Consider the following 13,619-nt stretch of genomic DNA (forward strand, 5'->3'; position numbering starts at 1 on the left):
CTTCCAAACATAATCTTTTCTTGCATAATATTACCAATTCTGGGGCCAGTGGCCTCTCACTGCTCCAGCTGATATTTACTCCAATTATGAAAATGTCATGAACATTTTTGCTGTAATCTGGCAACCTGAGGTTGTTAAAGAGCACTGTCAACAATTGTTTCACTGCTAGAGACAGTGTCACTGATATAGATATTTTTTCCTTCAAAAAATATGAATATTTACAACAGGAATAATTCAACTGAGGAAATAAATTACTCTGATTGTTTTGCTTGGTTACTGAATGACAAAAGGCAGATGCTTGTTCCTTTTTGAATCATCAGGTATCAGACCTGTTGCACCACACATACTGTAACTCCAACATATTGAACTCATTTTGAATGTCTCGTGGATGAAAACAATTTTTTTTTTTGAGAAGATCAGTGTTTCTATGAGGACCACAATGGAAATAAGTTTTATTTATGACTTTTCTGTGTTATCCTTGGGTTTTTTACATGTCATCAAAATTATTGAATGCACATGTAGAAAATCCAAATAAATTCATTCATTCATTCCACACTGAAATTGAACAACACTGGGAAATGTCTCCCTCAGAAGCCCTTACTGATTACATGGATTAAATGGCTTTGATAAAACAGGATCTATGTAATAGCCCATCGAGAACACATCTGGACATGGGTCAGGGTGCATCAGAATGGGAGATTATTATCAGCTGTCCTTCAGGCTGTTGCTTCTGTTTCACTGTGTGCATGTTTTAGGATCTGTCGGTCTGTCCAATATTTGTGTCCTTAAACTGCTTGTCCTCCTCAGTCGTCTCTCAATTAGCTTGTGGCATATCAATCTTTTTTTCTTTTTTTAATTATAACTACTCCAGAAGCCACACAGATGACACATGTGGACAGATTATGCTGTTGGTTGTTTGGTTGGGGGATCAACTGTACCAAGTGGAAAAAAAAAAAAAAAAAGAAGTGAAACAGCCTTGTTAACTTGAAATGTTGTCCAGGTGTTGTGTATGTTGCAATCAGTGTAAATATTTGTGGTTTGACAGATATAAATCTGTGAGTCAGAAATGTTGAAGCCAAATAAACCTGCACTGAAAACATCACACCTGAAAACGCCTCAACTTGGAGGCCTCCAGAATCCCTGATAGTGATAATCCACAGTAACAGTGTCAGTATTAGTGCACAGCGTCACATCTTCAAAAAGTATCACCCTGCTGCCTGGAAGATCAGAAAGACTCCCACTGAGATGCGAATAAAATCAAGGGAAAGGCTGATTTATAAAAGGAGTTTTGTCCTCATTTTTAAAAGTCTAATCAGAGCAAACACTCTGTTTTCTCTTGCTTTAATTTTGTACAATTTGTGATTAAAGGCCTGGTGGGAATATACTTCATTAATTTGCACACTCACATGAGAATTAGGAAAAATCTTTACCAAATGATATTAGACTTTTGCTGCACATGCCACCGTTTCTCCCCTCACACCCCCATATCGCGCCCCTTTCTTCTCTCCCTTATTCCCTTATTTCCTCCATTATCACACGAGCACACAGCTTAGGAAGACTAATGACTTGTTTGGAGTGCCTAATTTAATATTAGACCCTGAAAGGACTTTTTTTTTTAGCAAGTGACTAAAACTGAATGCACCACTGATCACATGTGCTGTGATAATGCAGGCAGATTTACACAGTTGCCTGCAATTCCCAAGTGGAGAAAAAAAAGCAGAAAAAGAAAAGAAAAAAACACCCTGGGTTTCACTAAGGCAGCTGAGCCTGCAGAGAGCAGAGCAGCTTCTGGGCCACTGAGACTGTGGCTATGTATTGAAACTTCACTCTGCCTGAAATGTGACAGAATGAGGGATTTAAATGCCTTTAAAAAAGACATTTTATTTCAATATTGATTTAGTGAGAGAGGCATTATCTCCCTTTCTGAGCTGCATTGATTGACTGACACTGTGGTTTTGTGCATGGGTGTTTTGGTTAGATACAAAGAAAACTTCTCAATTAACTCTCACAAATATAAAAAAAAAAATTCCCCCTATTTTCCTTTTTAATGTCAGTTTTATCAGTTCTGAAATGCTGAGGCTACAGAACATATTTCTAGCTGTTGTTTTGCATTCTTACATGACATCCTTACATGTATTTTTTTAGTTGTATAGTGCTGATTAGAGCATAGATGTTACAATCTATTCAACAGAGAAAAATCCTAAAATCCCAGATTAGGAGAAAAAAATACATCAGCAGCCTCTAGCAGATCGAGACTTAATAGCTGGTTTCTGTTGCCACAGGTTGGGGTTATGGGATGGTAAGGAAAGGCAAGAACTGAAAACAACTAACAAACAAGTTGACAACAGACAGGAAGTTCTCTGATGAGCAACAGACTTGATGGAAGTATGAAGCAAAGATGAAGAACCTCCAGGATGGTAGAGCGAGAGAGAGAGAGAGAGCGAGAGAGAGAGAGAGAGAGCAGACTACAGAACAGGTAGAAACTCTTTGAGTCCTCTATCAGCTTTCATTTTAAATCACCCATGCATTTTGACAGCAGCTGCAGAGCCAGTGATCACCCTGATTTTTTAAGGGATTAGATGTGAGTTGTAAATCCTATTACACTGAAACCCAGTCAGTGAGCTGGGGGCATATCCAGCTTGGGCTAGTCCATAATCTCAGTGCTCTGGCTCTAATTATCTCTGTAGATTAGATCCATAAATTACTAGATCATGTTACACAGATCAAACCATTAGATTAGCTCGCATGATGACGGAAGCCGTGTGCCACCAAGGCTTCCCTGGACCGTATCTGTTTATTCATGACGGGACATGCAGTGCGTCATCAGCCAGCTCCCAGAGATATTGGCGAGTTGTCACAAATGTTGTTGATGCACGAGAAATGGAGATTGGGAGAGACACTTTACCTTTTCTTGATCCAGTTCTATGTGACAACAGAAGCTGCATGGAGGGGTTTTTCCTTTGCAGGCTGGAAAAGCCCTTCTACTGTTCCAGAAACATTCAAAGTGGGTCAGGCAGGGCAGGACTAACAGCAGTCTACAAGTGCTGCAGCTGTGTGTGTGTGTGTGTGTGTGTGTGTGTGTGTGTGTGTGTGTGCGTGTGTGTGTGTGTGCGAAGAAGCATGACAACAGAAAATAGAAGAAATTTGGGGGGGTGGAGGTGTGGGGGAGCTGCAGAGAGCACCACTTAAACACATCTTTTTCATGACAGTTCAATTAATTTATGTGGAGAGGACCTCTGCTGCAGAACAACACAATTTGAGATCTTACAGTTTTGATGTAGTTTTCTGAGGAAACCCCCCCGCTGCTGCCAAACCTCCCCTCTGTTTCCCGAGAAACAAAGAAGTACACACACACACACGCAGTGCTCCTATTGTGAAAAAAAACCCCACAAGTGTGACTGTGCGACAGGGAAAGTCCAATTAGAGTAGAAGCTGGGTACTCCATCTGTGATAAACAGCATTGTTATTTTGCCATTTGGGTCTGTTATGCAAAGTGAGTAGTCAGGCCGACAAGTGGAGTGAGACACAGAGAAGGTGAAGAACATCAACTTCAGTTATACCAGAGAGACTAAAAAAAAAATCTGAGTTTGCAACACAGTAAGCTTGTTTTGACTCTGTTATATATAGTCACTTAAAATATGCAAGAAGGTAGAAAACTTCCATTTTGTAGACATTTTCTATTGTGTGTGCATATATGGGATGTGCATTGCATTTATGAAAAAAAATTGACAAATTGATTTTCTTTGAAGTTGCTATTGTCTCTCGTTTTAAACTTCTGGTACTCCATGTGCTGACAATCAACTGTCAATAGAGATATCAATATGTGAATCTGCATCCATTTGCTTTCTATTGTCAGGTTCTTCCATATGAAACCAATGATCCTGTTCAAATATATAGTTAAACAGCAGCAATTCTTATTTCTTCGGTAATTTCTTTGATTCTTAAATCCATCTAACAAAACCAAACAAGAGGCAACAGCAAAGAAAGCTGTTTGACATTAACAGAGAAGATTTTTAATCAGCCTTGTCTATTTCCTCAGCTCTGCTACTCATCCCACAAATGCATGATCCTTACAAGCGTGACAAAAAAAGAAGCTTTCAGATGGTATACGATTCTGATTTATTGCCGAGACGCACTGTTGCTGCAACAAAGTAATTTTATGCATAAAATATCATCCAATTCTCATACTTTCATTGTCATTTTCTTCCACTTAACCTTGTTCTATCTGTAACTGCACCTCTTTCATGCATATTTTCTAAACATGTCCCAACATAAGAGACAGTCTCTGTGATGTGAAAACTGGGGATAATAAATGATTTTTGGTTCGTATGAGAATAAATTACCATCGATTGACCGCGAGCAAGCGTGACCTTCAACCTGTGTTGCATCAGTTGGCTACCAGCTTTATTAAAACTACAAAAGCCATTATGTGACAGTAATGCATGAACTGGCATACATGAATGTCTGATGTTAAACTGTCAGTCATAAATAATACACTTGAAGGCATGATTGAATCCCAGACTGATTGATTCAGACACCAGTCAGAAGAAGATTAGACATCAATTATCATATATTACCGAGGCCCATTTACCTCACGTTTTGCTCGTGCTCCATGTTTCTCTGCTTCAGTTTGGATAAATTAGATGCAATTCTACAGGTTTTTCAGCTCGCCGCCAGCTACTTAGATGTACTGAAGCCGGTGTGTGTGTGTGTGTGTGTGTGTGTGTGTGTGTGTGTGTGTGTGTGTGTGTGTGTGTGTGTGTGTGTGTGTGTGTGTGTGTGTGTGTGTGTGTGTGTGTGTGTGTGTGTGTGTGTGTGTGTGTGTGTGTGTGTGTGTGTGTGTGTGTGTGTGTGATATATACCGGATCGGTCGCCCCAAGGGACACAGCCAGCGTCACATAATTTATAGTATGATGGAGGAGCCAAGTTATACACACACACACACACACACACACACACACACACACACACACACACACACACACACACACACACACACACACACACACACACACACACACACACACACACACACACACACACACACCTCAACTATCCAGCCAATGGTTATGCAGTTTTAATTATTACTGATTGCTCCCCAGTGATTTGTGCACCGAATCAATCTCACACTCACCCACTGTTTAAATGCTGGTCAAAGTCATTAATCGATCACAGGTTTGCCAACTTTGTGCATCTGGACAAAAGTATTTGCTCAGAGTAATTGTGCTCTCATTAAAAATCCCTGTGAAAACCGTGTGCAGGACGGTGCTTGAGGATTGAGAAGAAACGGCTGCCCGATCCATCATAAGCGTTCTGTCCCTAATACAGTGCTCTATAAGAATATGGGGTCACGTTTTCCTGCAGGGGAAAACACCCTGCATGTCCTGCCTATAGTTATTAGGAGGTTGTATTGAATGGTGATGTTGTATTTCGGTCCTACTGCATTCTGCCTGGCTTATGCATCTTACCAGGCTTATGTTTTCCTGCTGCTCTCCACAGTAGCATTATTTCCAGGACAGAAGACAAACCGTTGGAATCAAGATCCTGAAAAAACCTAAATTGCAATATTTACTTAAAATGCCTTTGTAAGTGTCTATTTCACTGCTGTGATTCAAACCCAGGTCCCCGATACTCACTTTGCCACCATTATTTAAAAACGAAAATCCAGATTTTATTCCAAATTTAACACATTATTCGGTATAATTGTCACATTACAATGTAATTAGAGCTTCATTATCCCATGTTTGATCATGTCACAGTATCACAGGAGCAATTAGTCTCATTTGGAAAAAAAAAATCTAAAAAGAGTTGCCTAATGTTTTGCATTAATCTGAAACAAAATAAATTCTCCGTGAATGTAAAGTCCCAATATGTTTTTCTTTTTTCATAGATTGCAACATTGAGGTGAGTTTTTAATCAGAATATAAGAGAACATAATTAAATTAAACATTAGCTCCACATAATGTGAGATGATTACATGAGTAATTTAACAGGAACAGCTGCTTCAGAAAAATTGCACTTTTCCCTATGCCTTGCAATTGTGTAATTGCTCACAGTGTCCCAGAAATAATCACATAAATGAGATGACTTGCATCCCACAATTTTAAGAAATTTAGATTTCTGGCTGTTAGAATCCTAAAAAAAAAAAAAAAAAAAAAAAAGGCAGCACCTGTTCAAGAGTGTCTGGCTGCAGGATAGTGTAATGGAGTTGATTTTTGAATGTTGAAAAAGGAGTAATATTTCTGCACATCCTGAGATGAGATGCTGTAAGATTATCAAATTGTGTTTGTCCCATTTACCATTACATCACTATTTTCCTTCATTTGATTATAAACTCATTATATTATAAACTTTAATATAAAATGTTTTGTTTGATCAGATCAGTTCTTGACTAAAATATTGAATTGCTTTTGTTCTATTTCAGCTTTGATTTTGCTCATTGTTGAACAGAATAACATGTTGGAACAAACACAACATGTCAATGTTTTTTTTAATCTATTTTTAAGCGTGGCACTTTTTTTTTTTTTTTACCTTTTAAATAAATAATCATCACCAATAAAACAAACAAAATATTTAAGTTAACCATTCTTAAAAAAAAAACGTGTTTCAATTCAGTGCTGTTCATCTCATTCGTGATATTGCAGGCTGGTAGGAGTCAGATTTCCACCACAGGGTTAGTCGCTAACCTTGAGAACCTTTTCATTCACCTTTTTTCTCAGTATCACTGCTTGTTTCTCAGTCTGTTCACACTCAGTCGAACAGAACGAAGTGACGGGTGTTTAGTTTGGATTCTAAGTTTACTTCAAACCATGTGAAGTCATAACCTCTCTACTGCCAGAGGTGGCATGTAACTCTAGCTTCTCCTCCTTATCCAAATTAGCTCTGATTAGTATTAGTAGAACATTAATATGAATAAAGCAGCCAACGGCAACAGTTATTCATACTGAAGTTGACACATTTAGTAGTGACATCATAAAGGCTGAATTCAAAGACTTCCTGTAAAAGTTTTACTTGGAATTCATAATGCATTTTTCTTTTTTTAAAGTCCAGCCATATTTAAGGTTTAAGGTGCCTTAAATAAGCAATGTGCAATGATAAAGACATTATACTTAAAAATTATAATTTTTTTTTATTTCCAGTGCTTTGCTGCTTCCTGGTTAGTTAAACATCGTTGCACAAGCAGATGCTAACAAACCTATTGTGCTCGTAAAGATAGACGTTGAGAAATCACTAGCAGGAAGCAATTTACCAAAGAGACTAACATTGTGATTCCAAAGTTTTGTGAGGTTTTATCAAAAGTGAATTGCCTCAGGGCTTTGGTCTTCCCGCTGTGCTTCAGTTCATTGCCACAGCTTTCTTTGCAGAGTTTACAGATTACACACTTCCTACTTGCTTTTTGTGAACTGCTCCCACTCATGAGAAGCTTTGAGTTGTGCTGTTTGTCCACTTATACTTTACCCCCTCTTAAAGTCCACAAAGCACCTTTTGTTTCGCCAGAGACAAAATGTGAGCCAATAAACCAAGTTTTATTGGTTAAAAAAGTGGCAAAATACATAGAATTGAGCATCATCGCTTTGAGATTTTGTGCTTGTCCCAAAACTGAAATATCAAAAATGAAATTTTGCAAACATAAGCATAATTTGTGCCATCAGTGTTCGTCAGTGACAGCAGATAATTATTGGGTATACCTGTGGTCTCACTGAGTAACAGTACCCAGTGTAAAGTGAACAGTGGTGCGTTGGTGGTAGTCCTCAGCTCTCTCTCAGTGCGGCTGTTCACTAAAATCAATCCCTTTCTTGATCCCATCACTTTATTTTTAGCTTTTATTTTCCACACATGTGTGCGTCACATGTGTGGAAAACCGTCCAACTTTGGAATTCAATGAAAAGATCACTATCTTTTTTTGACATCATCAACGTAAACTTGATGCTTATTTATTTATATTTTTTAATTTCAGAATTTATATTCTGTACTTTATTTATTACTTTAAATGCATTTATCTCTGCTGTGCTTGGCTCACTTGTTGTTAATGCTGGAATCATCATTGGACCTGACAAATTAATCCAAATACTGCGTTTTATCAAATTAGTGATTAGCACCATGTAGTGAGAAGATCACAGGTTGTTCTTTGGTTTTTGTTTGTGGTGTTTCCTTGCATGCATTAGCTTTCTGCAGTTATTCACGTTTTCCTTCCACAGTCCAAAAACATGCCTTTGAGACCAACTTGTGACTATAACTTGCTTGAACGTGTGGATGTGAGTGTGCGTTTGTTTCTGTTTACTCTGTGATGGATTGGTGGCCTGTCCAGGATATACCCTGCTATAACCCACAGTCCAGATTCTATTGCAACTATACTTGGAAGTTATTCCATAAAATACCATTTTCTCCAAGTTTGTCAAGAAATTTCTTCCTATATTAGTTGATATTCTATGACAGAAATCCTTCTATATGAAGGTAAGATTGAGTTAGCCTGCTGAAAAGGTGTCTGTTCTATCCAAAGGTCTTCAGGTATTACAGTAATGGCAGCGAGCAGAGAAAGGCCGCCATCTGCACACTGACATCTGTCTCTGGCTGAATGGCAGCAATAGTTTAGAGCGAGCTCGGTATTAATATAAAACAGAAAGATACCATCACCCTCCTGTCAGCCTGCGTCAAGCCGAGCGGTCCGATTCTGCTTCAGCTTGCTTCATTGTTCACAGCGGCTGCAGTGAATGCTGAAGCGGTGTTGCTGCGATGCATCAGCAGAGAGGCCTTTTCTCTGTCGCTCAGGCAGCAGGGAAAGGTCTCAGAGCAACCTCATGCCATCACCTGACAGAACCATTTCAGAGGAGAATGCCCTGAGCTGCACAGCAACATAAAAAAAAAAAAACGCTTGACTCTGCCCTCAGCAAGACCTCTTGAGATGTCCCCTCTCTCTCTCTCTCTCTCTCTCTCTCTCTCTCTCTCTCTCTCTCTCTCTCTCAGTTGCACGGTGGTTTTCGGCTCAGGTGTAGTTTACTGTTCACTTTCCCCAGGGCTTTCTTAAAATGAAATCCGGTGTGATGGCTGTCTCTACAATAAGGTTGATGGTATATGACCCCCCACCCCACCCCCCCACTCCACTACCATGGACAAAATATTGTTGCACGGCTCGAGTACAAGCAATATTATATTTTTCAAGGGACTTTGCTGTGAGCGCTTATACACACACGAGTTTATTAAAATGTGTTCTTTTCGGGGGGGGGGTTTTGTTTGTTTTTTTACACTATCATGTTATTACAAACTGCAACATCACTCAGGCTCTGTGCAATCTAATCGTACTTGGTTTATTTACAGCAACTACAGCATGTGGCTTATTCCCCCGGTGGGTCAGCTTGAAGGGACAGAGATTAGACGCTCACAGCCGGCATACGGAAGGCCCAGAGAGGGTGCTGTTGGGTTCATTATGGGAGTCTGGTGACCACAGATTAATTCTGTCGCCTATAATTGGACGGACTATCTCTGAGCAGGATGGGGGGGCTTATGTGCCTGGAAGTTGGTTTGCCTGTGGGAATAAAACATACAGGAGTCACAATAGATCTGCACTGTATTTCATTGGTATTTTGTGGTTGGTTCGTCCAAACTACATTCTCACCATTCTTTCTCTTTCATCTCTTACAGATCCCCAGCTCAAGGGTATAGTGACCAGGTTATATTGCAGGCAGGGATACTACTTGCAAATGAACCCCGATGGCTCTCTTGATGGGACCAAGGATGACAGCAGTAATTCCTGTGAGTACCCTTGATGTTAAATTTCAGCCTTGTGGATGAAACATTTCAAAGGTGTCTGAGAAACAACATAAAAGAGTATGAAGTGAACTATGACACAGACCCAGTCTAACAATTTGTGAAGCTATAATAGCCCTGTGCAAACCCCCCCCCCCAAAAAACATTCATTATTTTATAGGGAACTCTCCAATCTATGAGTCAGTTGAATGTTTGTAATCTGTGTTTCTTTACTTTAAGAATTTAGAGTCAGTATAGGGTATACATTAAATACACTCTCAAATCTCTTTCAAGTCGCTCAACATCTCCCATGTTCTACCATCTGTAATTAAAAAGAGACCTTATCCATTGAAAGTCATTAAGTTCTACTGTCCTCCAATAAGTATGCATTATTATTTACTAAAAAAGTTTACTATATATATGACTTACTAAACTCATGTGATGGATCGTCTATTCATCACATATCATCCATCAATACGTTGTACTAACTGGTGGTAGGAGATGTTTTGCTTGAGCCAAGAGGTCAACCACCATGCTGTTTATGCTACTATAAGAAATACACAAGAAAAACAACTAGCTCAATAATTAACACTAGTTTTCTCTTGATTCTATCACTTCCGTTATTTTACCATTTGTAGTTTAGAATTAAACAAAGAGATAAGTTCACTTCCTGATGAAGGGAAAAGCCTCTGGTCACAACCAATCTGTTTTCTTAGACATCTTCCTGAAGTCCACCTTTAGGATTACACAGATTTGCCCTCCTCTCCGAGAGGGAAAGTGGACCAGGAAACAGTAGGCCTAACAGGGAGAAAGGGGTATTATTAGCTTGTTCTGGCACTGCTCCTCTCTTGCTCCAGGCTAGGTGGTTAATTTGATTCCTGGGCTCGGTGCTAACGCTAGTCTGACACTCCACATTGTGTCACTTGCTCCTGCCACTATGAGGAGATGTCACATCTGATGGAGCTGAGGGGGCTTATTGAAACAGTAAGCATTGCACTGGGGATAGATCATGTCAGTATAACTCAGAGATCAAATCAGGTGTTGGCAGTCTTTGCAACGCTTTGGATTTTTATATTTCTTTAAATTGGCCAGAAATTCAAAGTCTTTCACTTAGTTCTCTCATACTTTCTCCCAGGCTGCTTCAGACCTGCCAATACCGATCACTTCAAGGGTCAGCAGAAACCGATATGCACTTTTAAGTATCTGCTATACACATGCTTGATGCCACAGCCAGGACATTCCTGCTGTTTCACACCCGTACAAACAGTTTCTATTACCGAGCAGACCTACAACAACAAAGGTGCTATTAAATGCGCCACACACCAGCAAAGGCCCCAATTACATCTGCTTCTCAGGTGCGGCCGGGGCTATGCTACCCTCGTCACGTCCACCGACTGAATTGCAATTCATCTGTCGAGATTGCTAAATGCAACAGCTCGCGATTGTATTATCTGCACTTTGTGAAGCATTAATAACTTACAGCTCATCTTTAGATGATGAATTGTATTCTCATGGCTTTTATTTTCCTAATGTGTTTAGTGCCGAATTAATATCATGACTGTAATCTTGATGATTCATAGTAATGTTTGTGTCTTGTGTGTGCGCATGTGTGCGTGTGCGTGTGTGTGTGCGTGCGTGCGTGCATCCGTGCGTGTGCGTGTGTCTGTGTGTGTCTGTGTTTTTTTTCCAGCTTTGTTCAACCTTATTCCTGTGGGCCTCAGAGTCGTCGCCATTCAGTCCGTGAAGACAGGGTTATACATCGCAATGAACGGGGAGGGCCATCTGTACACATCAGTAAGCACTATTCTATTCTATTCTGTTCTATTCTATTGTGCTTTGTTCCTTCTTTCTTATATATTACCATTCAATGCTATTCTGTGCTTTTGTTTAATTCAATTCTAAATAATTACAGTTTTCTATATAATTGTATTTTTTTCTGTTCTATCGCATGCTGTTCCATCCAACTCCATTCTACTCAACTCTTTTTTCTCTTTCATGTTATATCATATTCTACTCTGCCCTGTTTTTTCTATTCTACTTAATTTTATTCAGACCTCTCTGATATTTCTTTCAGTTAATTATTTTCTATTCTGTGGGTATTCTTTTCTATATAACGCTGCACAATTTCTATTCTGTTCTATTCTATTCTATCAACAAAGCCCACTTTTCCCCATTCCCATATACATGTAAAACAGAAATGGTTCACACTGAAATGCAGTAACGTATAATGTCATCAATCTCCATAAGAGGCTCGACACCATTTCCAGTGAGGGTCTCTGGAAATGTCTGAATTATTTTACACTTTTGCAACAGGATAATTGCATTTGCAGTAAGGTTGGGGATCCCATTAAGAAGAAATCCATGCATACCAATTTCATTTCATCAGGTTAAATGTTCTCAATTGCTTTATGAAAACAAATTTGTATTATGTGACGCAAATTAGGAGGAGCCAATGTATAACCCTCAAATTGGGTGTAATACACTATAAACAGTAAATCTTGTTATCATGTGATATGAAGTATACAATATATTTATCCTGTGTGTGAGATATTTAGATAACATTTTGGTACAATATTGCATAGAGTCTGTACATTTGATGGCAGCCATTCTTTTTCCCCTACATGTTATAAGCTGTCTCTCTTCAAAGTAAACCAGGGTTTCAGTGGGCAAGGCAGCCAGGGAAGTAATAAGACCTCACCCCCACACAGAGAGTGCTCCCGGTCTCCCTCCTCCACTCAGTCCTCCCCCAGTCATTCAAATCAATCAGCAAGAGGAAGATTGGGAGTAGCCCCCCTCCTCGAGACAGAAGTATCCATCAGAATCACCGTCTCCTCTTCCCTCTGCTGTCCTCATGTTTCTAATCCTCAGAGCGCAGCCCGGGAATAGCCACCGTATTCCTCATTCATTACCTGGGAGGTTTAAAGGGTCTCTTCACCTACTGTGCTATGCAGCGCTATTCCAATAGACTTCTCCAATGCTTAATCACTGCTTGACTTAAGCCATGAAATGAAATTCATTTGAAGAGGATTGACCTAGAATCCTATGGATTTTATCATCAAATTGCACACTAAGGATTATAAATCAATATATATATCAACTACGAGTACACCCGTCTCTTCCCAAAACAAAACAGGAGGCTGTCGATGTTCCGTCTGTTGGTTGCACACAAATGGTGACCTTTGCAAACTCACTTCATCCTGCAACATGCCTGATTGCAAAGTGTTGATTTCCTGCTCAAATCATGTGCTACTCTCCTCCCTCTTTGTTTGGTACATTTACAATGTGACATGATCCTGTTCAACAGCTCTTCCTCAAATTTTCAATGTAGGAAGGTATTGCTAGTCGGTTTCGCTAGATGACAGAAATAATTCAAAGTAGATTACTCAAATACTTTTTTTCTTTGTATGTCTTTGTGTTTGTGGTTTCATGCTCAGCTCCACTGCTTCATGTGATATTATGCCTCTCTCATACACAGTGGTAATGTGGGGATCAAAATGCAGAACTCATGCAAAAGCCATTGTGGTGGATTGCAATGATGGGTTAATCAGGTGTGGGTGACTTTGATCATTACGAGGACCACAAATATGTAATATCTAAATAAAGTTTAGTCAGTTAATATAATGGTTTATGATTCTTTTCATCTATACAGTGATGATTATAAACCATGTACAATACATGTATGGCTAAAGTGAGTTGTTTCATGGTATAACTTCCACAGATGTGGGTTTGAAACTACTGGTGTGGATGTGAGTGTGTGGTTGTCTCTTTCTCAGGGCCTAACCTGCCTTCACCCATAGTCAGCTGAGATTCAGTTAAGTTCACAAAAATGGCATGATTGAATAATTTACAGTTACAGTTGTGGCTGCAGGAGAAAC

The 13,619-nt window shown here is 39.5% G+C and overlaps 1 protein-coding gene across 2 annotated transcripts in view; it reads left to right on the forward strand.

Annotated features, from left to right (window-relative positions):
* fgf14 (fibroblast growth factor 14) overlaps positions 1 to 13,619 on the forward strand; it is a gene marked incomplete at both ends in the record, with an annotated part of 112,311 nt that overhangs the window by 72,804 nt on the left and 25,888 nt on the right. For both annotated transcript variants that reach the window (XM_080497863.1, XM_080497864.1), the window contains 2 exons: positions 9,640 to 9,750; positions 11,435 to 11,538. In XM_080497863.1, the coding sequence (XP_080353989.1) occupies positions 9,640 to 9,750; positions 11,435 to 11,538 (215 nt within the window). The remainder of the gene's footprint in view (positions 1 to 9,639; positions 9,751 to 11,434; positions 11,539 to 13,619) is intronic.

Source organism: Blennius ocellaris (assembly GCF_963422515.1).
Source record: "Blennius ocellaris genome assembly, chromosome: 6".
NCBI classification, from domain to species: Eukaryota; Metazoa; Chordata; class Actinopteri; order Blenniiformes; family Blenniidae; genus Blennius; species Blennius ocellaris.